The sequence below is a fragment of the Malus sylvestris genome, chromosome 10 (genome assembly GCF_916048215.2).
Source record: "Malus sylvestris chromosome 10, drMalSylv7.2, whole genome shotgun sequence".
NCBI classification, from domain to species: domain Eukaryota; kingdom Viridiplantae; phylum Streptophyta; class Magnoliopsida; order Rosales; family Rosaceae; genus Malus; species Malus sylvestris.
In genome coordinates this window covers 32,176,959-32,203,376 of record NC_062269.1, presented here as the reverse complement: position 1 = coordinate 32,203,376, position 26,418 = coordinate 32,176,959, and the positions used below count along the sequence as shown (strand labels likewise).

General features: G+C 36.8%; 4 protein-coding genes across 8 annotated transcripts; 1 reads left to right on the top strand and 3 right to left on the bottom strand.

The window, feature by feature from the left end:
- Positions 1 to 3,168: 3,168 nt before the first annotated feature.
- LOC126587449 (F-box/kelch-repeat protein At3g06240-like) lies at positions 3,169 to 5,582 on the bottom strand. 5 transcript variants are annotated; one of them, XM_050252523.1, is made up of 3 exons: positions 5,355 to 5,582; positions 5,183 to 5,262; positions 3,169 to 4,647 (listed from the first exon to the last, which is right to left on the bottom strand). In XM_050252523.1, the coding sequence occupies exon 3, from the start codon at positions 4,589 to 4,591 to the stop codon at positions 3,434 to 3,436; it is 1,158 nt and encodes a 385-aa protein (XP_050108480.1). In that variant the 5' UTR covers positions 4,592 to 4,647; positions 5,183 to 5,262; positions 5,355 to 5,582; the 3' UTR covers positions 3,169 to 3,433. The 5 variants fall into 5 exon arrangements, with proteins under 5 accessions (XP_050108480.1, XP_050108481.1, XP_050108477.1 ...); XM_050252524.1 differs by having other exon boundaries at positions 5,391 to 5,582; XM_050252520.1 differs by having other exon boundaries at positions 3,169 to 4,608; positions 5,355 to 5,581.
- A 1,556-nt stretch (positions 5,583 to 7,138) lies between these two features.
- On the bottom strand, positions 7,139 to 7,944 carry LOC126584987 (auxin-responsive protein SAUR78). The gene has a single exon (XM_050249368.1). The coding sequence runs from the start codon at positions 7,862 to 7,864 to the stop codon at positions 7,460 to 7,462; it is 405 nt and encodes a 134-aa protein (XP_050105325.1). The 5' UTR covers positions 7,865 to 7,944; the 3' UTR covers positions 7,139 to 7,459.
- A 2,319-nt stretch (positions 7,945 to 10,263) lies between these two features.
- Positions 10,264 to 15,781, bottom strand: LOC126587574 (uncharacterized). Its single transcript, XM_050252658.1, has 11 exons — positions 15,496 to 15,781; positions 14,854 to 15,042; positions 14,685 to 14,738; positions 13,335 to 13,445; positions 12,739 to 12,801; positions 12,340 to 12,594; positions 11,993 to 12,139; positions 11,879 to 11,906; positions 11,484 to 11,554; positions 11,063 to 11,122; positions 10,264 to 10,670 (listed from the first exon to the last, which is right to left on the bottom strand). Exons 1-11 carry the CDS (start codon positions 15,706 to 15,708, stop codon positions 10,602 to 10,604), a joined length of 1,260 nt encoding a protein of 419 aa, XP_050108615.1. The 5' UTR covers positions 15,709 to 15,781; the 3' UTR covers positions 10,264 to 10,601.
- A 1,423-nt stretch (positions 15,782 to 17,204) lies between these two features.
- Positions 17,205 to 24,173, top strand: LOC126586096 (protein PAT1 homolog). The gene is made up of 5 exons (XM_050250799.1): positions 17,205 to 17,729; positions 18,388 to 18,518; positions 18,728 to 18,778; positions 20,514 to 20,577; positions 21,078 to 24,173. The coding sequence occupies exons 1-5, from the start codon at positions 17,642 to 17,644 to the stop codon at positions 23,267 to 23,269; spliced, it is 2,526 nt and encodes an 841-aa protein (XP_050106756.1). The 5' UTR covers positions 17,205 to 17,641; the 3' UTR covers positions 23,270 to 24,173.
- Positions 24,174 to 26,418: the final 2,245 nt, after the last annotated feature.

The window sequence follows — 26,418 nt, the reverse complement described above, 5'->3', positions numbered from 1 at the left end:
TTTTTTAAATAAAAAAAATGATGTCATCACCTGTGACGTCACCACCATATACACTATATCACACCACATGCACATCATATGTATAGTACATGCACATGATATGCACAGAATTGGAGACCGATCAATGAGCTGTTTTTCGCATTAATAAGAAATTTTAAGGATAACCTATTAGTATAGTGGATACTATTAAAACATAATTCTTACGTATATAAGGTTACAATGGTAGTTTGAAAAGTTTTCTTACGTACATCAATCACCGCTTAACCTTGCACGTGGAAAACATGACACTCGTTGTTGTTATTTCATGGACACGCATGATCCTTAATGTCGTCTAAGCTTTTTCTTATTTTTTTTTTTTTGCCGAGGCCAACTAGGTTGTGGTCATATTCACTAAATTCCGGGACACAACATACATGCATCATAACTAGTGAACATTACCGCTTCTCATATTAAGATGTAGCCATGCACACCATATGCACATCACATCACATGCACATTACGGAAAAAATTTCACAAATTTCACTAATTTTTTGGTTGAGCTCAAATCTGTGAGCATAACATGTGCATGTCGTGTACATACAGTGTATAAGCGAGCTTAATACGAAAAGAACGAATGAGTACGTGAAATAATTTCGTCTATATCATTCTCTCTTCCTTCTTTTTACTCTGATTTCCCTCTTTTCCCTCAAATTTATCTCTTCTCCAAAAGGCAACTGACCCTTAATACGTTTTTTTTCATTTAACTGCAGCAAAAGTCAAATCATATTTTAGTGCTTGTAGATTTGGATCGAGAGAGGGAGCAGAGGGAGGAAGAAGGCAGAGGAAATGAAAACCCACATAGAAATAAGAGAAATGATAAAAAAAGTAAAAAATAAAAAATGAAGGATAGGGGTCTCCTCTAAGAAACACCAAACAAATCACTTCAACTTCAAAAATCCATCAATCAAAAAGCAAAATTAAGCAAACTCAGTTCACAAAACCTACAAATGAAAAGGTAAAATCCGAAGAAGATGGGAAGGTTAGAGAGAGAGCTCTTGTGCATATTCGAAATTTAGAAAGATAGGAGACAAAGAGAGAGAGAGAGAAAGAGAGAGAGCTTGGATGAAGAAGATAGGTGGGTTAAAGAGAGCTCTTGGATGAAGAAGATGGATGGGTTAGGGTTCTTCCAATTGGAATTGGGCGAAAGAGATTTTCGCTCTCTCCATCTCTCTCTACAAAATGAGAAATAAATGCTGGAATTTCTAGATAACCCATTTATATGGGAGGACAATTTGGTCATTTCAAGGTGTAGGAAAAATCATATTTCTGTCCAATTGTTGTGCATGGCGTGTGCATGCCATGTGCATATTCAAAATGTCCTATTTCTATTCCAAAATAAAAAAATTATCTCATTTTGAGATATGTCCCTAAAATTAAAATAATATACTTGTTCGTCTCACGTTTGGTGAAAGAAAGTATTTTGTAGATGTCAAGCCACATTGTTTTTGGAAAATATTGTAAATTGGATCCTTATGATTAATGAGATGTTGGTTTTCAGCAGTTTGTAGATTCTTTTACCATCTCTCTTTCAGGTGTATTAAACAAAGGCACCCTCCCAAAACGTCAGTCGAAAATCTCTTAAAATCTGTGACAGAATGCGGTAGTTCCAACTATAAGAAATTCTCCTCCGCTAAATCAAGAACAACAATGACAGAGGTAGCTCCAACTCCGAGGGGCCTACATAACCAGTGGAGAGCTCCATTGACAAATGTCCCTCCGTAAGGACCGTAACTATCCAAAAGATGCAAGGAAAGTCTTGAACCCTTGTCCCTGAATTGGTTTTCAGCGACAAGTGACAACACAAGCACCATGCATCCATAAGCAACCTTCACAAACTTGTAATCATCGGTGGACGGAGTGACCAAAACTGTGGACATGAGGATGAGGACGCGAGCCCGTTACCGGTTCAGGGCAAACATGAATTGGGATGGGGCAATCTGGTATTTTGAAGGACTCTGCAGTGCAGGGATTTTGGCTGAGGCACAATGCAGACCAACCCATTACAGGAACCAAGCATTTTGATCCAATCGATATCGGGGTCGTCCTTGAGTGGAAAATCAAGCTCTAAAGGCAAAACATCTTCATCATCATCTACAGGGGCTAGATTGCCTAAGGAATATAGAGAATTATCAGCACTAATGCGAGGGGTTCTTCTGCAAATCCAGTGACAATCTTTCTCTCTTTCTCTCTGTGCTCGTGCCTTGGTATTTCTATCTTAATTTATAGCGCACTGGCGACTCATTCTGTTTGGAGTTTTGGACGAAGGACGATCATCTCTCCAAGCAAAGGGAGTTCTCCGACGAACACGAGGATGGCTTTTTGTTGAAGCGTGAGAAGCAAGACTGAAAGAGAGCAGTGCAATAAGTAAACGTGGCAAACGGTGTGTTTCTCACTTTATTCCTTCTTTTTTTTTTTTTTTTTTTTTTTTTGGATTAGAGGTCGCACTTGGTGCGATGGCAAGTGCCTTCGCCCATGAGCGGTAGGTCTCGGGTTCGAGATTTGGGAGCAGCCTCTCCATAAATGGGGGTAAGGCTAGCCGACATTCACCTCTCCCAGACCCTGCGTAAAGCAGGAGCCTTGTGCACTGGGTACGACCAGATGTCTCGCTTTATTTTTTATATCGCTTCAAGAATGCATTATCATGTGTAAGTTTTTCTTTCCAACACAAATTATTGGGCCTAAACGTATTTGTCTTCGACCTAAACGCTACAATGGAGTGAACCAATTGCATACAAGTTGCTCTCACACTTTTCCCCATTTCGTTAACGGAGTTGAGAGAAGCGTGAGTTTTGGTAACAATCATGGAAAATTTGGGTGGGGAAACTTGGGCAAAAGATTTGGTTATTTTGTGCCAAGGTGATTTTTGTGTGTTAAATGTGAAAACAAGGTGAAAATACGAAGGAGCAAAACCAACGCCTCCTTCAAATGAAGTAAAATGAAACCAAAATGATGAGCATCGGAGGCAAAGTGAGAAAGAAAAGAGTGTAGAGTGGCAAAAGTGTGATTTTATGTAGAATATTTGGAGACAAAGTAAAAATTAAGCCTACTTTCTAATCGTTGATTCTCCTCTAATTTAAATAAAATGTATGAAGAGTAGAGGCTGGAGAATGACAATATCAAACAAAAAAAGACACAAAACCTCGCATGAATTCCCTATTGAAAAGTCAGACACAAAGAACAACTTCGTAAACCACTAGATCTAGACTTTTATGCTTCATAAAATCGTAGTCATTGTCATTCATTAACCTCTAAAACTACAATGTCGTTAACAGACTAACTGAAAACATAACAATCACCTGCTTTATGTCTCCGCGATCAAATCACCAGAGAATTTACATCACAACTAGTGAAAGGTCAACAAGGAGCGACTTCATAAACCACTGGATCAACTTGCTCAGTTACTTGTCTTGGTCAGAACCTTGCTCAGCTCAGTTACAAGAAGCAAGTAGTTCATATTCACTAGGAGTAGAAACGTGTAGAATGTAATCGGAATTAGACGCAACTGCAAATTCTTGTGATAACTCGGTGAGATGAGGCTCTCCACATACACATCAGCACAGAATTTATCTGGAAGGCCATTTGCCAAGAAATTTTTGCAAGTCCCATCATTTGGATTGCACAGAAGTAACTGTTTCCAACTCCTCGCCAGTAAGATCTTGTTATTCTTCCAGTAACATAATGGCTTCAAAGAAGTAGACAAATATGGTTCGGCTATAAAAATTCTAGTCCACGACTCCTTCACACCATAATCCTTCATAACCCAAAATGAGTATTCTCTATTATGCTGGTATAGTAAACAAAGACTCCCTTCCAGAACGCCAGTTGTAAACGTCTGATAATCAGTGACAGAATTAGGTGTGGGCAAGTCTGAGAACTTCTCCTCCACTAAATCAAAAGCAGCAATGACGCAGTTACCACCATTTTCAAGCTGTCCGCATAACCAGTGGACAGTTCCATTGAGAAACGTCCCTGAACCCTCCAAATGATGTTTGTAAGGAAAGTCTTGAACCCTTTTCCACGAATTGCTTCTCAATGAAAAAATGAGAATCATGCACCCATAAGCAATCGTGAAAAACTTGTAATCATCAACAGAATGAGCATAACCAAAACCATATGCATGATTGAACCCTACTTCTTGAGGTTGTGGAGGACATTTATGACTTGGAATGGGGCAATCTGGCACTCTCAAGGACTCTCTAGTGGTAGGATTGAATATAAAGAAGGTTTCTGGCTGAGGCATGATGCAGACCAAACCATTGGAAGTACCAAACACATGAACCCACTCAGTGTTGGGGTGGTTCTTGAGTGGAAAATCAATCTCCAATGGCAACATATCATCATCTATAGGTGCTTCAGGGTCCAAGGAGAATAACGAATTTTTAGAACTGAAAATGATTTTTTGCTTCTGGAACCGATCTAGATGGGTTTTGGTGAAGTTGGGTTCACTGGTTAGACGGAGCCATGACTTTGATATGCACCTGAATCGGCACACTGTCTTGAGAGGAAGTCGAGAGAGTATATCGGCAATGATATCCATTGAAAGGTCTGGCATGTCTACTTCACTTGACACTGAGATAACAGACGTAAGTAAATTTGAGCCACCTAAATCTTGTTTGCACCAAAGCCCACATCACAAGTAAGCAAAATCAATAGTTCAAAAATTAACTAATAGATTTTCATACACAACATTATATGCTTTCGGTTTAATTAAGCAATATATTCCATAAACAACAAATAATTCCCTCACATTCTGGTTCATGCATAAACAAATCATCTCTTCGAAGATGGGATTTACCCTAAATTTCCAATCTTTCACCTTCTCAATTCTTTACACTAGTGAAAAATAATTATCAAAGGAGTAGTTTTTACGGCAAAAGCAATAATCCCATGTTCACAATTGGCCATTAAATGTGATAAATTACTGCAAATACTGCACAAAATTTGAGTAAAAAACTAAACATGGGTTTATACTAAATGAAAAAATTCTAATAAAAACCCATATATTTAAGAAATTAAAAACCCTTATCAAACAAAGCAATGCTAACCCACATAAACAAAATCCAAAATAAACCCCCTTTAACAAAGAAAATAAGCTAAAGTTGGCAGAAAATAAAAAATAAGCACAGCTAAAACGAAAAAATACCCAGAAACACGAGCGCGACGGCGGCGAAGTGAATCGACAGACAGCTCCGACTTGTCTCTCTTCGTCTATCTTAATCAGCACTGGCAACACAAGTAAAAAAAACGAGTCAATAAAAATAGAAAGAAAACAAAAAATGGAGTCTTGAAAATCTAAAAGGGGAAATTAGGCAAACCCTAGAAATGGGCTCCAAGAACTTCAAAAATCATACTCTTGTCTCTTCGGCCATCGCGAGTAGCTTAATGGAGAAGCTAAGGGGAGTTGAAAGTTCGAATTTTTAATTTTGTCAGCAAGTTTGGTACTTATAGGGATATCGTATAAAGGGAATTTTTTTACTAAAAGAATATTTTGCGTGCTGATCTTCTTCCACTGGTATTGCGGTCCGCTGACACGTTTAATCGGCAAAATAAAACAGGACAGAAGAAAAACTATGTGAATTTGGGATCGGAGGTGGATTGTCTGCCCTCGGATCAGGATCCTCTCCTGAGCAAATGGAGAGGATCCTTCTGATCGGACCAATCGGACTGTTCAAAATTTATCTAACGGCTATAAACAGGAAGTTCCATTAAAAATTATAATAATTGTAACCGTTGGATAAAATTTGAACGGCCCGATGGACCCGGTCTGGAGGATCCTCTCCATTTGCTCAGGAGAGGATCCTGATCCATCTGCCCTCCTCTTTGCATGCCCTTTTTATTCATTTCTATTTGTGCGGTCACAGTTAAGCCACGTCAATATTTTATATTCTTATTACTTTTTGTCTTATTATCTCTATAAAAAATTAATATAAAATATTAACGTGGTTTAATAATAACTGCCCAAAATAGGAGAATATGAGAAAGGCATCCAACCAGTAAGACAGACAATCTCCCTCCTTTGGGATCGGCCCAGCATAAACAAACTTATTAATTGGACTGGCTTGGTTCTATTTAGGTTTGGTTTAGGGGTTTTGCCCCAAAATAAAAAAAATTTCGTTCTCAGTTTGGTTTTGTTTGGTTTTATTTATCTTTCAAAAAGTATGTAGACAATTGGATTAAAATGCGAGTATCTTGTTCTATTTAAAGAGAAGCAAGCCCTCAGTAGTTTGGCAAAGCTCTCAAACGGATGCAGCAATGTGTGTATATATATCTTGACTTGTACATTCCAGAACACAACAACTCAATTGAATCGTTGTATAAGTCCAAATCTATACGCATAATATAAAATTTCAAAATTCCACCACAAGACCTTTATTTGGACAATAAGAAAAACAATTAAAGTGGAGGAGTAGGGAGGATGATCGCAGGAGAAAGTGGAGTGTGAGACGAGGGTGAAGAAAATGAGAGAGAAAGGGTTTTATTTAGAGGTATGCTATCAACACATTTTTTTTTTACTTCTCACACATCACTTGTTAAATTATATTATTTAATCTTCTTCAATTTATCTAATTCGTATATAAAAATTAAAAATAGGTATGTGAATATCTCATCCATCATTTATAGGCTCTAGCATTACCACGTAGTTAATAGGGGCAATAAACACAAAACACTAGGGCTTACTTAATGGTAAGAAGCATGGAGACTCATTAAAGCATCTCTAAAAGAGAAGTCAAAAGGTCCACATAAGCAAAACAGTGAAAAATACAATATTAATGTTTTTCAACTGAAATGTCAATTCCTTGGCATGATATTTTTTGATACTGGTTTGATATACCTTATGTTTTCTTTAGTGATTAATAATTGTTTTTCATCATTTTATTAATTTTTTATTTTAAAAATACTTATTGCAATTATGAAAAGTAAATAATAGTTTAAATTTGACCTATTGGATGAAGAACAAATTTAAAAAAAAAAAAAGATCAAAATACCACACATGCCTTCAAATTTAAATTTAATATTTAAAATTTGACATCTCTGTTTGAGATGGTCTTAGTTTAGTATTTATTCAAGAACTATTATAAGCATTTAATAAAAAAAAGGATTATACACTCTAATAACAGCACCAAATTATTATTATTGGGCACTCCCCAAGTATCAAAAGCATATACAAATCATTTTAACATGCTTCAAATAGACCCTTAGGGACGTTTATTTTAATTTTATATGAGAGAATTTCAAGAATATTGATAGAGTACAACATCATAACCCCATGACAAGCACAAATAAAATCATACTGGCATGATCCATCAAATTAAACGCCATTGTGGTTACAACAAAAAATAAATAAATTAAACATAATCATCAATAGCAGCAAAGGAATGATCTTTGAATTAGCAGATCAAACACCAACAGCCCTAATTATTCAGAACACATAGAGGGCAGCCAATTCCTCCAATGACTCTGAAGTGCTACCAAAGCTGGGATCTTCTGCATTATTCTCCAGCATCCACAACAAGTGATCAAACAAAACCACCTCACAGTTGACAAATATATCATCCTCCTCTCCTCGCTTTTGCTTCGATGACTTGTTGATCAAGGCATCTAACAACGGATGGTTGAGGTACTTTGAGTTAATCACGTAACGTTTCCTCGTGCTTCCTACATATATTATAGATTGGTGATGATGATGAGGATGAAGCTCATGATTTTCATGCCTGAATATAGCTTCCCTCGTAGATTTTGACCTTAGGCTACTATACGACGACGATCTCCCTAGCTGCCTTGACAAGCTCTTGCACTTCCTTAGCAAAATATTCATCTTCTTCATCCTTAAAGACCCTTATTTTTTTTATGAACGATGAGAGAGAGAGAGAGAGAGAGATGGGGTGTTAATTTGGATGGAGAAGTAATTAGGGTGATGGGAAATATATAGGAGGCTTGGAAGACACTCATGAAATCACAAAAGTAGGAGTTAAGATGTGAGGATTGGGTTGAGTTGGTGCAAAGTCGTTGTTTTCCGCTGCTGGAAAAACAAGTGGGGTCTATAAAATGTGCAACCGAACATTTTTTGAGTGACCAAAACAAGTCATCTGTTTTGCTGAATGCAAATGTTGTGCCTGGTGCGGGGGGGCTTCTTTTACACACCTAGGTACAATAGACAGACAAGCAAGCACAAGATCGGAGTAAGATTTTCTTCTCTCTAAATTTTGTTTCCCTCCAATCTTTTCCTATTTGAAAATCACGATTAAGCCCACGTCAACATTTGGTGTGACTTTTTTTTTATAGAGAGAGTAAAAAATAAATGTGAGATGAGAGAATTGGAGGGGAGGAAATTTAGAGGAAAGAGAACCCTACTCCAAATTTTAATTATCTAATAGTCTACCTACCAAAACTCAACTAGGCTGAGGAATTTAAATGTTAATCAAGCATCATCTCAGTTGGTCACTTCAAAGATAACTATAATAAATCACAAGCACTAGCGGACACAACTAAAACTCACTTAAGAGTCCGGCTTCAATGATATAAGCATTCAATGTTATGAGTGTTTTAACCTTTAAATTTGATTTCTATTACTATTAGATTTTCTGTTTTCAATCTTAGTCATTTGTTTTCGGTATCATTTAATACTACGTATCATTGAAGAAATTTCCATTGAATAAATATTGAACAACAATATAATTAAAATGCTAGGTGAAACGCTTTTGCAACAATCCATTCCCGTCGAGAAAACCCTTTTCAGGGCAGCAATCAATTAATTATATGAAAGAAGGTTTATCGAACCCCTTATGGACTCCAGTTCGAATCCCTCTTTCGTAATTTAAATAAAATTAATGAAAGAAAAATTGATGATTGCATGGGACCCTTGGAGTTAATAATGCAATTAGGATGGACAAAGTGTTAATTACGAATGAAAAATGCAGATACATCCGTTATCATTTTTTCCTAATAAGCTAGCTGGATTCCACCAGTCATGTATTGTTGTGTGAAGTGGCAGTAAACTGCTTCTTGTTGCTGTGTCTTGACAATCACCGGAAACATGCTCGGCCACTCACCAAATATGTTGAGAGCATCTCATCATGATCCAGTTGAAATGACTCCATCTCCTCCTATTTAGATTGACACGTCATCCTCGTTTTGATTTGAGGTGCATGTTTTTCGACTAATTAAATCAACACAAATTTAATCTGCGTCGTTTTCAGGTTAAGTCTAACATGACTCACCATTAACATCATAAAAGATCTCGGTAATATTGGTAGTAAACCTCCGGCATAAATTGTATACCAACCTTGTTTGATTTGAGATGCATGTCTTTCGGGCATAAATTGTATATCAACCTTGTTTGATTTGAGATGCATGTATTTCGGCTAACTAAACCAACAACAATTTAATCCATGTCGTTTTCGGATAAGATGTATAAAACCCTAAATACAGAAAAACTTCCTTGTTCTATCTCTCTCATTATGTGATGCGTCAAGTGAAGAAGTGAGACAAGAACAACGGGTGCATGCCCCATTTGCACGCAAGTTCTTCTCTTAGACACGGATCACTTATGGATTAGCAACCATGAGCATTTCGACCGACATTACCATAACCCAAACACATTCTTTGTATTTAGCACTAATCCGTCAATTTTGTGTTAGTTTCCAGTCGTGGTGTCATGTCATTCATCACACGTAAACATAACCACTTTGTCATAATCAAATAATTAATGCAAGTGGGACCAAATCACATAAAATTCTGCTAAGACAAAGTGTGTGTTTTGGAAAATAATGAATGGTTTATTCTCTAGCCTTGCGTTCCAAGTCTGCATATATATAGCAGCAGCAAGGGGATCTTCACTTGCTTAGAAGTAAAAACATCATTAATCGAATAATCAAAAGTACTTAAAGCAGCAGGGCCAAGTGATAAATCAATGTCTCCTTTTTTTGGCCAAATCACTAAATCTTGTCCCTTTGAAACCAAACTCAAGACAAATTATTCTTAGTTGTTGATGGGGACGTCTGATCTTCTTCACTTACTGCTTAAGAATTTTTTTTTTTTGCAGTACATTTTAATGTCATTTTGAAAATACCTCCCACCCCGAAATTGATTTAAACTCCGGAGAAAAAACCGAGCATAAGTTCACTTGCGACATCATGAGGAATCCGGTGAAATCATATAGGACTCAAAGATGAGACTATAAACACGATACGAAGCATGACAGGGCATGAAAATTGCCTCCAAGCGTTCTCCGAATCACCTATTTATATAAAGATTACGAATGCAATGATGTTTACTAAAATACAATGAAGTCCAGTAAATTCGATCCACCCTTAATTGTTGAATTTCCATATTCTTTCTTGAATAATTAGGATTTCAAAATCTTAGTTTCCAAAACATCAACAGTCGATTGAGCTATTTACTCTTCAAGCAAAATTTGGTAATCTCGACGTATAACAAAAGAATACTTCATCATACCAAACTCAGGACTTGAATGTAAATCAATGTCGTCCATCTTGTGAAGTAAGCTGCATCTAGTTGGCCCCCCGAAAGACAAGCTGTTTCCATGAAACCATATGAGCTTGTTAGACGTTAAAACGAAACAGCATCACGTCTCCTTCTTGTACAATGTAATCTTTGCCCTCAGATCTCAACTGCAAACATCAGAGTAGATTGGGTGACTCAGTTTGATCTAGAATAATATTTACGGACAAGAGACTTTTCACCGACAACAGTGTCTAACGTGTGTCTATACCTTGCTGGCCTTGCTGCAACCCTTAAATTTAAAAGTCAAAAACAGAAATTCACATTTCTCATAAGGGCACTGGTTGTAGGAAACATAGAGGGTGGGACGAGTTGACTTATTAACGTTGTTTAAGATTTTACTTAAGTAAATCAAGTTGTAATTGCTTCGCACCAGTGTGATAGTTATAGTGCCCAGAAATAAATCCACGGCTCTATAATCTTGACCAAAGTTGGAAAGCATTATATGTGTTGCTACTAGCAAACAAGAGAATTAAAGCCTAATAACAAGCAGAAAACTTACAACTCCTCTTTCCCTTGCTGCAGCAAGCGAACCAGCAGCGACAAAATCATCATAAGCCACCTAACAATAAAGAACAAAAAGTGTTATTATTTTCATATTTCCCATGGATCATTTTAATGTGCAAGGACATGATCTCTTAGTTTCATTGTTCTAGTAACAGTATTAAAAACTTTACTAAATAGCTAAATTGTTTTATAAAGAAATTATAAAATTAGCACTCCATTATTTGAATTTAGATTAACGAGTTTACGAATATTAACTGCTATATGCTGTCTTAAACATTAAACAAAACTTACGTAGAATTGAATGGTTCAAAGCTCACTTCAAATTAAGTGATTCAAACCAATTGTTCAAACAAATTTAAAAATAGCTATTACCTATAGTGGATGAAAGAGTTACAACCTCTATCTATGATTCTTACCGTCTCAGCTCGAATGAAACCTTTCTCAAAGTCAGAGTGTATGACCCCAGCAGCTTGAGGTGCAGTCATTCCTAAATCAACCAAATACAAGAATCAGAGAACAACATTATATGATGAACTTGTTAATCGAACTTCCTAACCTATCTAAGTAGCGGCAGCAAGGGACCTTCTTTTCCATACAAAGAAAAAAAGATGGCAACGGCAATTCAAAACAGAAAATTTTCAACCTACACTCATCAGTAAACAAATTCTATGTGTACAAGTTTCCAAATATGATATAGATAACAGCATATAGCCTATGCTAGAACTTGGTTGAAGCATTCAAGGTCCCGTCAGAGGTATTTAATTATATGTGTTTAGTACACAAATTACATTTTAGCAAAACTAAAGCTCACCTGCAAGTATGGTCCATGCTTTTGTTTCCTGTAAACAACATAGCAACACCCTTCGTAACAAAAAAGAAAAATGTTAACCACAATCAGAAAAATTCACAAGCTCATTCTTATAACCTTCTCTCCGGATGTAAAGTAAGTACGTAGCCCCAAAACGCTATATGTTGCTCTGATAAGGTTTCCGAGACCACTTTCACCAACACCAAGAGATTCCAAAAATTCCGTTCTTTCTTCATATGGTAATTCAGTGAGCTCAGACTCAACCTGCAAATGCAAACTACCTAGTTCACATGTTTGAGTGTAATAATTGAAGGCAAACAAAAATGTACGAACACAGATCTGCTAGTCTCAGACAAAGTATCACTAGATTCCTATCAAACATTTTAAACAGAGAGAAAGGCATGTTGCGATAATTTGCTCAATTTCAAACAATAATACTTTTAGGTTCTCATGTATCACCAAACCTGTGCAGAAATAGTCACAACTCCAGATTGCAACTCAGGAGCAAGATTCATCACTTCTTTGACGTGAGGATTAAGCTCAGGTTCAGCTAGATCAGATTCTGCAACATTAGCAACATATATAATAGGTTTCATTGTAAGCAAGCAAAGATGCTTCACAGCATCTTTTTCCAAATCTGTTAAAGCGACTGATCGTGCTGGTTTTCCATCCATCAGTGCATTCTGAATTTTGTCTAAGGTGGACCTTTCTGTTTCCTCCTGAAATTAGAACTCTGAGTCTATGATTTTGTACAACCTTAATAATTTGGGAAATAAAGGAGAAAAAAATATTGAGGGGATATAGTGTGATGATAGCACATATTTGTGCACTGTACAGTAAGTTAGCATTGGATAAAACTATACCTTAGCTTTGGTTTGTGAGTCTTTTGCCTTTCCTTTTTTCAGCTTCTCCATTCTCTTCTCAATCTGCATTTCTTGTGAATAAGACAATTTAGTTCAATCAGCTCATACCATCTTAGCAAGCTGGTATTAATATTAAACACAAATAGCAGATGATAGAGGCCCCCTAAGAAAAAAGTTTAAGATGTTAAGACAAGGAATTCTCAAGACAGCGTTCTCATAAAAAATAATTATCTACATCATCAACTTTAAACCAGAAAGTGGCATTAGCATTTAACAATATAGTTTGCATTAAATACATGCATACATATATATGGATGGATGTGTCGAGGGTTGTCTTATTCATACAGCTAGGATAAGGCACTGCGATTAGTTCACTGCCTAAATACTTCCCATAAATCATCAATTGACAAGCTCATGAATTGATTTTAAGTCCTGGCGCTCATCATTTATGCCCAATTTCAAATCAAATTGGTTTTAGACCAACTGGTTTATTTTACAAGCAAAGACCAGAAAGGGACAGACAAGGAATCAGGATCTACCACATCAGAAGGTTTGAGAATAATGGTAAGCTTATAGAGGAATTTTAATTAGCAAACCTGGTCTAGATCTGAGAAAATAAGCTCCAAGTTGATAACATCAATATCTGCCTTAGGATCAACTTTGCCACTCACATGAACAACATCGTTATCTTCAAAACAGCGAACGACCTGAAACAACAATCAACATGTCAATAATATTGTGGAGCTTAGAATTACTGATGAAAAGCACTACTGCACAGTTGATAAAAAGATATGAATACAACAACAACAAAGCCTTTTCCCACTAAGTGGGGTCGGCTGATAAAAAGATATGAATGATTTCCATAAATTGGTTCTTCTCTAAACTAAAGTCAGGATTGTGAAAGATTTTACATTTTAATGGTCGTTCTTTACAGAAAAAAAAATGTTATCTTAAATTCAAATCAAATTTTGTTCTATAAGATCAATATCCATCCATCAGACTGGCAAAGGAGAATGCTCAAAAACAATGACAATGCATGTAATGATTATACAAAACAAAGCACAAAGAAGAAGCTGGTCCCCAAAGTATCGACATGAAAAAAAAACAATTTTATTAAAACAAACTCATAAAGTGTTTTTGCAATTCAAATTGGGGAAGGCTTCAAAACCTCTAAACAATATCACCTTTACTTGAGCTCAGTACAATGTTTCCTTTCTTCTAATTTTTTAATCAAAAGTACAGGGCTTTATTAAAATGATTTTTTTATTTTTTTATTTTTTTGCAGTACCATAGATAGAGGAGCCAGATCAGTCAAGCAGATAAAAAAAAAAGTGACAGAATGAAAAACAGAAGACAAGCAAATTCCAAATATAAAATAAAAAATATAAATGCTTGAAAGATTAGATTATTGCTTGTGATTATGCAGCCAGGTTCGGGTCCCAACTTAGTTTTCTTTCTCACCCTAGGCAAAGAAGATTTTAGATCATACTGATATGCACCAACATGTTATTCCCCATCCCCAACCCATTTTATGGATGGTACTCTCTCACGTCCGTCATTGTATGGAACCTAGACTCTTGTGCTTTAAACTTGTTTTGTTATTAAGGAGAGCACCATGATGCCTAGAAGTCGTTGGTTTGCATGCTACCCTTTACATACAAATATCATAAAATAATAATCCAAGAGCATAAAATGTTTCAGGTAAACTTTACTGTTGTTTGCCATGAGTTTTAACAAATAAGTACAAAATGGTCTCTTCTCAAAGAGCAACTAACCTCTCTCTCTCTCTCTCTCTCTCTGTGTGTCACAGACACACACGCATATACACACAAGCACAAATATTGAGCAACACAACAAATAAACACATTAAGAAACATGGGATTTTGAGTAATGATAGAAAGATGGTAATCACAGACGAACATGACCAAATAGTAAGGGATTGAAACCTGAAGTATGGAGTCCACCTCGCGAATATTTGATAAAAATTTATTCCCTAACCCCTGCAAGTAATGAAAATAGCAAAATTCAGCTGATGCATTCTAACATATTGGCAACATAACTTAAAATCAGAACATGATAATGGAAAGAGAATAAGCAATAGCTATGCAATGTCACCTCCCCTTGACTGGCACCCTTGACAAGGCCAGCAATATCTACAAGTTCTATAGATGCTGGAACTGCCCTCTGAGATTTGCTGAGATCTGAAAGCACACTGAGACGGGGATCTGGAACTGCGACAATTCCTACATTCGGCTCTATAGTACAAAAAGGAAAGTTGGCAGCTTGAGCCTTTCCATTCTCAACCTACACACAAAAAACCCTTTTCATTTCAACACTGTGTATTGCTTATGATAATACACAGCAGACAAAAATCCAGATTCACAATATAACAGCCATCCGACAATCCGGCCAATACATTTATACGAAAAATTAACACTCCTTTCTCTTATGTGGCTGAAAAAAAGAAATGGGAAAGTAACTACTGATGCAAACTACGCAGTCACAAATAAAAAATATGATCTTTTCTTCTGAGTGAAATTAAAATACAATCTACATGTGCACAAACAAACAGATAAATTGATAAAAATAAGAAACTCAAATGGAAAGATGGGTTATCCTTGCTTGCATTATCTCAGTAACCAAACACAAAAAAAAAAAAAAAAAAAAAAAAAATATATATATATATATATATATATATATAGAGAGAGAGAGAGAGAGAGAGAGAGAGAGAGAGAGAGAGGGTTGGGTGGGGCATACGACGGCGTTGAAGAGAGTGGACTTGCCGACATTGGGGAGGCCAACGATGCCGGCTTTGAGGCTCATGCTAATTTTTGATGAGGACCCAGCAGAGAAGCGCCGCCTTCTGCCGAAACCGGTGGCTATGACGCCCATCAGCTGTTGATGGTTCCTCTGCTTCAGAGGAACGAGCAGAGACGGAAGCAGCTGACTGCATAGTCCTATTCGAGCCATTGGAGCTTCGAAGCAACCACAAAACCAGAGAGAGAGAGAGAGTTCAATTTATCTGTTTGCGGGGAATTGTGTGTCGCTGTGTTGTGTGTATTCAGAGGGAAATTGTTTTATTTATTTTTTATTTTTTTATATATCTTTATTTTTAAAAAAATTGAGAAAATCCTCATATATTTTAATTTTAGAGCCCATATATCAGAAAATCAAACCTCCAACAATTAGATGGGTTCCATGTGAAAAAAACCTCTTGTCCATTGCTTTGTATCACAATCTTTCCAAGTATCCAGGGCTGATTTGAAACTACTTATGTAGAAGTTAATTATATAAAAGTGTTTTTATTATCAACGTGTTGAAATTTTTATTAAAAATTAAAGTGCTTTCCTACAAAGCACTTTCGAGCTTTTTTGTTAAATATAGTCGGAAATGATACTGGTTATCCATATTTTTAGTCCTCCATAAGCAATTTCAAATAAGTTAACTATTCTTGGCAATAAGCAAGTTTAATCAAATCACTACATTTGACATGTTTATACATAGAATGACAGAAATCATGAAATGAGTCATGAATAGAGTAAAGAACAGATTGACTATGTGATCAATTACCCCTCGAAAACTGTAATATGACACGAACATGCTTTTTAATTTTGTATGTGTTAACGGTGAATTTATGAATCAAAGCATTCTAATATCCCTTCTAGATGAGTGAACACATTATTAAATGATTGATTGATTTGTCTCTAATCTTACTTCTATGTGATAGGTTTACTCTTTAGAGCAATTTGCCATAAAACACCTCCAAATGACAAGGCATGTTGCACTGCTTCAATTTGAAGTAGTTATATTTACAAGTGCTTTTGTTAGAAGCACTTTTATTATAAAACATCAAAACTTTTGTTAACCACCCAAGTTCTTTATGAAAAAGCACTTCATAGATCATTTTTAGACTCATAAGCATTATTAATTTATTGTGTTATTTTATACCCTAGGGTGACTTTTAAAATATGCCACCAAATTATCATTTTCTCATATTGTACTCTAAAGTGTTGAAATTCTATCAATTTGTGTTTTTGGTCTAATTGACTGTATGATGGTTCATTAAACGCTTATTCGAGACAACATATATTTAATTTTTTCAACTTAGAATTACAATGTTACATTTTTTATACGAATCATAATAATTAAAATAAATAATCATTATCACATCGCAAAAAGTACACATAAAGGACCGAGAACAACTTCATTAACGCAATCTAAGAGCCTTCATTCCATCTTCCTTTTTTATTCCAAACCAATTACTATCTTTATTTTATCCAATCAATATTCACTCACCATACCAAAACACTACTTTAATTCCGCTGTGGGTCTCCTTTTGATAAGCATTTCCACTACCAACTTCCACAACCTCCCTTTAATTTTCAATTTTATTATATTTTGTAAGCTTTTTCAGAAAAAAAAAAATCTATATAAGAATATTGTCACCTCACCGCCCTTTTTTAATTTTATCAAGTCTGTCGATCCAATTCCAGTTTTAATAAACCAAAAAATCCCTATTAAAAATAAAAAAAGGAGGCTCAAACTGCCTGCCTCTCTAGGGTTCTTTCTCGTCTCGCAAATCCAACCCAAAGACCGCAGCTTTGCCGAAACCATGGTGGATTTCTGTACCCCAACCACTGTAAAGATCTTCTCACCAGTTTTTCAATCACCATCTTAGCAGAAAAAGCTCACACAGATTTCAGCTTAAAAGGGTTTTTGCTCCTTTGTTTTTAGATTCAAATTTTGCGTCGGAGATTCAGTTCCTGATTAATTTTTAGGGTTTTAGTTTACTGGGTTCTGTTCAGTTTTCGCGTTCTTCGATTACATTTGAATATCTATACCTATTATATATATATATACACACATATCTATATACTGGGCATATAGAAGAAGAGTGTAGGAAATGGAGGGGTTTGAGAGTAGGGATAGTAATCAAGAGGCTGCCTCTTCTATCCCTCAAGATCTCAACCATTTGCAGCTTAATTCCTCAGGTTCGTTTCTCTTAGTTTTCGGGGATTCTTCTGTTATTGGTTTTTCATGATTTGCTTTGCTGTTTTGGTTATGTAGTATTGTTTTTGGATCTGGGTTCTGTTTGGCTGCTGAGAAAACTGACAATAAAAGTGGAAAATTTAAACTGTGAATTCGTATTCGAGAATTTGATACTGTTTACTGGAAACCAAATGGAACAGTGTTTGGATTGCTGTGCTGTTCACTTTGGTGTATGTTCGGTTCGATGTTTGAATGTAGTTATTAACTACTTTGTGGTTCAGCTTAGTATTTGAATAATTGTTGGACAAAGATTAGATATAATCTTGTGCTCGCCTATACTTTTTGGCAGCCAATATGAATATGGTCTTGGTGTGTCTTTCAGATAAAAGAATGTTCTGCAGTCATCCAGAGGTCTCCATACTTCATAATGTTTACTGTTTAAAAATAAGAAAGCTCTAACTTGGTTAATTATGTAATTAATTGCATAAAAGTTTCAATTCATACGTAAATGTATGCAAAGTTTTTTCACGAGTTATTTGGCTTATTGAGTAAATAGTTGCATGGTGCTTTCTTGGAAGGTGCTCTTTTCTTCTTCATGATGTAATTATTTGGAGTATCATTTAATTCTTCTTTTGACTTTCAGTTCTTCATTTTATGCAGGAGAGGTATTTGACGCATCACAGTATGCATTTTTTGGTAAAGATTCTGTTGAGGAAGTTGAGTTGGGAGGTTTAGATGAAGAAGAGGAGGCTCCAGTCGATGAGGAGGAGTTTCTATATAATAGACAAGAGGTTGAACCTTTTGTTCACTGATTTTTGTTATAATCCTTAAGTATATATGTGCAACCTGTTTGGTGCATGACCTATCTCTCTTTACCTCTTTCCTCTCCTCATATATATAAACTCTTTTTTATTTCTAAGTTTTTACTGTCATAGGTGTTAAATGGCAGAAGACAAAATTGCAATGGGTGGAACTAACTGTTTTTTTTTCTTATTGGCAGGGTGACATATCTCTATCTGATATTGATGACCTATCATTAACCTTTGAAAAGGTTAGTTTACTGCAAACTTAATGATGCAGGTGGTCAAGATGCATTTCGTTTAATACTCTTGATCAACATGAAGCGTGTAAACTAGTTTTGATGTTTAGTATTAGTTTTTTCATTCTGTTCAGTTTTCTGTTTCACAATGGGCGAGGGCATTGTGAAGCAAAAAATTCTGACAATTCAGTTGGGAACCAAGAGAAATGTGGGAAAACTGTGTTCAACATCTCTTAAGTGCCTGCTTCAATTTAACTTTTTAAAAACATTATGACAAGTCAGTTGTTCATTTGGTAAAACAGCGATTAGAATTATTCGTAATTTATGTGTAACTTAAGATGCAATGTAACATGAAGACTGGTGCTGCTGTTTCCTTCATGTATTGTAGGGATAGAATGTTCTTATTATTTATTAATTCTTTTTATTTTTGGGGAAGGAGGGGTTAAAGGTGGGTTCGGTGAGTAGTTTGGACGGTTCCAATAACACAGCTCTCACTGACAATGGACGGAGTATAGCCCTACTGATAAAAAGATGAATCTTTGGTGATGGAGACCGCTCTCATTGAGGGTGGTCGGAGTATAGCCCTACTGAAAAAAAAGATGAATTTGGCTTTTATCATGGTAGAGCAGAATTGATTTTGAAGATCATAAGGTGGCTGCTAGGGAGAACTTGGGGAGATGGTGTTACATTTTGGGTTTTCTATGTGCATCATGGCAGCTGAATATAGGGACCCTTTTGATGATATATTTTCTTTTTTAATCTGGATGATCAGCTGCATGCTCATTTCTTTTCCTACAAGATAGTGTTGCTCCTCAGAAGAGATGGCATGCCTCCATCTTGCATTTGTTCTCAATCTTTCAATTCTTGCGATTGAATTCCTGCCCTTGTAAGATGTTTTATTTAATTATGTTGATGCATTAAAAAAATCATTCATTTCATAATTTAATATTACGATTTTGTACCATATGGCCTTTATATTTACTTTAGTGAACTGTGTCTAGTAATTGGGATTAATAGTATCACGACGAGAAGTAGTGGAGTCTGTTTATCTGGAGCTTAGCTTATCATGAATTTATGATCAACAGCAGTGTAGCAATATGAATGGAATGCACTGCCTGTGGTTGACCTTGGATATTTCTTTTGTACTGCAGCATTTCTCTTTGTCCAAACCTGTTTTCTATCATTAGGTTTATTGTTTTTGATTTGTCATATGTTTTGGGCAAAATTTATTGCACTGTGAGTTGGGGCGTGCTGGTTGTGGATAATTAATTTTCCTGAAAATGTGCTGTTTCTGTTGTGCTTATGGGTTGTACTTTTAAATTTTGCTTGGTAGGAAGCATGGATGCATGGTATTTTAGTTTCAAACCAGCGACTCATAAGCCTTTTGTTAAATTTTTGAACTTATCATCTTTAGATTACCTATAACCAAGTATGTAAGTAGCCTGTGCTTATATTACGATATACCATTAAAACAGGCTATTTACGTACCTGTTAGTAGGAACTAACAGTTTTTTTTTTCTTTTTTGTCAAATTTTTTTGTGGAGTTATAAGTGATGTAGAGAATTTGAAATTGGCAGCTAATATTAGTCTAAGCATTCTAATTCCATGCTAGCTTACAACATACCGTTTGAAGTTTGAGCGGTAAAGTTTCATTGGCTGTTTCATGGCTCGTGGCTGCATTTCCATTGTTGTTACTGTTTTGAGGTAACTTTTGGGTTTGTGTTCTAATTCATTTTTTTGGTTGCAGTTACACAAGGATGTTAGTGGACCTAGGAGTGCTGGAGTAATTGGTGATAGAGGATCCAGAGAAAGTGAGTGCATATGTCGCTTATCCCTTTTTTCTAATTTGCTGAAACCCTGCTTCAAGCCTGGTTCTTTGTAGACTGAATATCTTTTCAGTTGATTGCAAAGCCTTCATTTGTTTTTATGCTAACTCAGCAAAATTATTCTTATTTAATGGTTTCTGCTAGTGCTAACCCAGCCGCAATTAATTTATTCTTATTTAATGGTTTCTGCTGAAACTTTGTAAAGTATAGCCATAACCATAGGTAGGATATTGAAGTTCCTTTTAAGTTGGGTCTATGTTATATATGACGCAAAAAGTTTTTCTTCATTCTGTTTAAGCTTTGATGAAAATTGAACTAGAGGCGTGCTGTGTTTGGAATCAGTTCAAGTCCAATAGTGATGACTCGTTGATTTGAGTTCACTGTTGTGTCTTTGAGGACTGATTGAATATATATTTATATGTGTGTGTATATATCTGATACGTTGATGTCCATAGAAGCTTCTAATTATAACATGTTTCTTCCAGGTTCATCTGCCGCTGAGTGGGCGCAGGAGCATTTCCCTAACTGGATTGATGAAGAGATACTTGATGCTGAAAGCACTGAGGGCGGGAAACGATGGTCTTCACACCCATATTCTTCAGCTCATCCCACAGAGTTGATGCCGCCTTTGTGCAGAACTTCTTCATATCCTGAGCCCCAACAACAGCAGCTACAGCAGCAGCACCATCAACATTTTTCCAGTGAACCAATTCTGGTGCCGAAATCAGTTTTCACTTCTTATCCGCCTCCTGGTGGCAGACCTCAGCAGGCTTCGCCGAACCGCCAAGCAAGCCACCTGAACCCATATCTTTCTGGTGGACCCCAGGGGGGATTATCTTCACCAAATCTATCTCCTTACTCTAGTTCTCAACTTCAACTGAATGGATTACCTCATGGATCACATTTTGGGGGAAATTTGCCTCAGCTTAACCCTGGTCTGTCTAATAGCCGACCCCAAAAGCAACGGGCCAATCAAAGTGGTGTTTATGGAGATCATCCTGGTCTTATGAACAATTTGTTGCAACAACAGCTAGCTCATCAGAATGGTTTAATGCCTCCACAATTGATGCATCAGCAACAGTCACAACCACTAGCTCATCAGAATGGTTTAATGCCTCCACAATTGATGCATCAGCAACAGTCACAACCTCAGGACCCTAGACTGCATCATCCAGTTCAGCCACCGTTTAATCATTTGCCGGCAATGCAGTCTCAACTATTTAACCCCCATCTTTCTGCATCCCCGCCCTTGATGAGCAAGTTTGAAGCAATGCTTGGTATGGGTGATCTTGGAGATCAAGGGCCAAAATTAGCTCAGAAAGGTAGACCAAATATGCGTTTTTCTCAACATGGATTTGATACAGCTAGCCACAGGAGGGAAGGTGGGTGGCCACAATTTAGGTCTAAGTATATGACAGCTGAAGAAATTGAAAATATACTCCGAATGCAGCTAGCTGCGACACACAGCAATGACCCATATGTGGATGATTACTACCACCAGTTTTGCCTTGCAAGAAAATCTGCTGGGGCCAAGTTGAAACACCATTTCTGCCCAACTCAATTAAGGGATCTTCCTCCTCGAGCACGAGCTAATACTGAACCACATGCTTTTCTCCAGGTTGATGCTCTTGGGAGGGTCCCCTTTTCCTCAATACGTAGGCCTCGCCCTCTTCTTGAAGTTGAGCCTCCAAATTCATCTAGCCCTGGCAACACTGAACAAAAGGTTTCTGAGAAGCCGCTAGAACAGGAGCCAATGCTTGGTGCTAGGGTTGCAATTGAGGATGGGCTTTGTCTTCTCCTGGATGTGGATGACATTGATCGTTTTCTGCAATTCAATCAACTCCAAGATGGTGGAACCCAGTTGAGGCGTAGGCGGCAGGCCTTGCTTGAAGGACTTGCAGGATCTCTTCAATTGGTTGACCCACTCGGGAACAATGGCCCCACAGTTGGGCTTCATAAGGATGATCTTGTATTTCTAAGGTTAGTCTCACTTCCCAAGGGCCGGAAGCTCCTGGCAAAGTACCTGCAGCTTTTATTTCAAGGTGGTGAGCTCATGCGAGTAGTCTGTATGGCCATCTTTCGTCATTTAAGGTTCTTGTTTGGTAGCTACCCTACTGATCCAGGGGCTATAGAAACTACAAGTGTTCTTGCAAGGGTTGTTTCATCATGTGCTCGAGGTATGGACCTTGGTGCACTTAGTGCCTGTCTTGCAGCAGTGGTTTGTTCCTCAGAGCAACCCCCCCTTCGCCCCCTTGGAAGCCCCGCAGGAGATGGGGCCTCTCTTATCCTCAATTCAGTTCTTGAGAGGGCAACTGAACTCTTAACTGATCCTCATGCTGCAAGCAACTACAATATGACCAATCGCCAACTTTGGCAGGCCTCCTTTGATGAATTCTTTGGCCTTCTGACCAAGTATTGTGTAAATAAATATGATACAGTTATGCAGTCACTGCTAACGCAGGCCCCTCCGAATGTGACTGTTATTGGCTCAGATGCAGCCAGAGCTATTGGTCGTGAAATGCCAGTTGAGCTGTTGCGTGCTAGCCTTCCTCACACTGATGAGCATCAGAGACTACTGTTGTTGGACTTCACGCAGCGGTCTATGCCCATAGGAGCATCTAACAGTCGTGATGGGGGAAATGGTGCTCACATGAATTCAGAGTCTGTGCTGAGCTGATGCTAAACCATGTGGGGAGATCTGAGAAACAGAATTTTGAGAAGGAAAACTATGTGAGAAGACATTCTATTGGATTGCGAAATTGTTGGGTTCTTTTCTACTCGTGCTTTTACTTGTGAGCAAAATGCAACATCTTAAGCAAATAAAGTGGGTGTTTAAGGGCATATATATGGTTCGGGTAAGTTTAGTAGTTTAGTGTCAGATGTTTTCATTTTCATTAATTTCATGCTTCTCTTGAAAAACTTGTAATCAAGCCTCTCTTTGTAATCCCTTCAAATCTTGAGGGACAGTCCGTCCTTTTTATATATTTTAGGAGGGGGATTGGTGGAGTAGATATGTTTCCTCGACTTAGGAGCTTATTTTGATGCTCTGTTGTGGAATTTCTTAAGATAGAGATGTAGGAGGGCTTTTACTTTGATGCTTTGCTGTGGGATCCTTAAAATAGCAATGTAGGACAGGGGTATGTACAGTGTTCAGTGCAGTTGATCTCCCGCATTCTTGTAAGGAAGGGGGTGTGACCGGCTGCAAGCAACTTTTACTGATGCTGGTCTAGGGAAGGCAGACAGATGCAGCACAAAAGTCATTCCGGAAGATTGCTTTGTGAGCTGAAGCGACAAGTACTAGGTTGTTTGAGGGCAGTACCATTGTGCAGGCTCGCATTCGTTACTAAATAATATTCAAGAATGTCGGATGAAAGTCCTTGTTTTGGTTACGTTCGATTCTTCTACAGTAATTTCAACAGGGGGCCATTCAGGTATCATACAGGTTCTCGTCCTTTAGACATGCAGTAGTTTGTTCATTCTGTGCTGGTTGGATTTGAAACTTGAAAAATAGTATGTTACATTTGGCTGGTGCTGTCCGTACGGACGCCCTTTATCATCGTATTGTTTCAGTTGACTGTTAAGTTGTGATATCTTTTTAGATTCTGGGCGGCCTAATTTCACGAGATATGGATTCTATCCTACAACCCCTAATTTGGAGCTGCTAGTTTACTGTTTGTTGGATGTTACGTTTGTGTCTGTACCATTTATCTGAAACAAGAGGAGCAAAAGCCCTCTTACAAGAAAATGCCATGATCCTTGTGATTTTAATAATTCATCAGTTGTCATGAGCCTTGTGAATATAATCACTGCCTTTGCTCTTTGACCAAAACCAAAAATCGGTGCCTTTGCTGTGTTTTTTTGGGTCAATATGCTAAGTTTTTGTTGAAACCTGAAACTTTCATGGTCAGTTGGGTAATTATATTAATTTTGTTTTTCGTTTTTCATTTTACAAAGAGCAATCTTCTTCTGTTTAGGTCTACTCTATATTGTATGTCATATAGATCCAACTGTCTATATTTTAAGTTTTTCTTCAAAGATCATCTTTACTAAAAATCTTCTAAATCCGGAACCATCTGACTGTTAGATTAAGTGGTAGCCGTGTTAGTGCTTCTTTTGAAAAATCGTATTCATTTATTTTATTCACTAGAATTAGATGTTTTAGCGGTTTTGGATTTCTCTAATTTTTTGCAATGATGATTTATGAATGATGTACTAAAATATGAATGGTTTGGATCATTGAGAAAAGTTACAGAATAAGCATCGTGTTTTTCAAATAAAAATAAACAAGGGATCCCTCAACAGAACAAATGTGAAAGAATTTACATATGGAAAGGTACACAAACCAAAAACCAAAAACCAAAAACCGAGAATTGCTTCTGATTTTAACTTTAAAATTTTTGTTTTCATATAATATCCTTCATTCAACCACCATTTCTTCATAACACAAAAAATAAAATAAAAAAGCGCATGAATAGAAAAACAAGGAGGCTGCGAAGACGAACGTTTACCGTTGAGATGCTGCTAGGGTTTCACGTGAAAGATGCTTTCACCTTCAGTCAGAGTGTCGAGTGTGATGTCGTAATCACACTGCACATATATTTACCACCGCTGAAAACAAGGAGGTTTAGATGTCACTATCAGAAGATGGCACAATTTGCTGAAAAACAGTCACCAATTCACTCGAAAGGTAGATCCAAATCGATGCAATCATTTTTCAAGTTTTTCACACTTGGTGTGTTCGTGTCGACCAAATGCTCGAGGCCAAAAAGACCTTTTAATATTCGTAACAAGACTTTGGAGCAAACAATTACTTGCACTCTTCGCAGTTAGAATTTTGAAGGTCCCTATCTTTTAAAACATGTAAAAACAACCATAAGGTTTGAAATCGTTACTCCATGTCCTGGCCTCTCTTGTCTAACTATCAAGTGAGCTGTTATTTGCATATGGTCTAATTTCTTAGTGGATAAGGTGTTGAGTTTCTACACATACGTTCTGAGTTCGAAATTCCCACGTCTCTTAAATTATTGTAATAGTTTTAAACACTCTTCCTCTTCTTAATAATAATATATTTTTTTTAAAAATATGAAATATTACGTTTTTAATGCGACACTCGATAATTAACCACCGTTGCCCTTACGAACGCCAAATTGACGTTGAATGGATCATTTTCATCTCTTCCTACATAAAAAAGGTTTGGAATTTCATCGAGGTCTAGGTCAAAAGACAACAATTGATTTGATGGTAGGCTAAAGAGAGCTCAATAGCGCAACAATTTTTAACCTTATAATTATTTCGTGAAGTTTTAAAAAGATACGGATCAAACCGTCACAAACTTCAAACCACAAGGTAGTTTATAGATTTATCTTGTGTTTCCTAAAATGAAATGGATGATCTACCACCTTTCCCAATAAGCGAACCTAAATATGTAAGCAATCCACAACTCAACGTCCTATTTCTTCTAGGGAACTTTCAAGTGAACTTAAGCATAACAAGTTCTCCATATTTGCTTTTCTAATAGGCCCCATGAACAGATATTATGCTAAAAGCAAACCAACTGTTGAATAACTTGTGCATTCTGCAAAGCATACAATCCCAATCCACCTTTCTTTTTTACCTTTTTTTTTTCTTTTTTTTTTTTTTTTTTCTGGAAATTTGAAGCACCCAAATTCGTACTAAACACAATACTAAGAATCTGTCACGAAGATTGAAAAATAAAATAGAAAAAAGGAAAAAAGGAAAGAGAAAATTGGAGTAAAGAATCTTGAACTTTGGTTCTTGATAAAAAAAATCCATGAATATTGATTTGTAAACTCATCATAGTGTGAA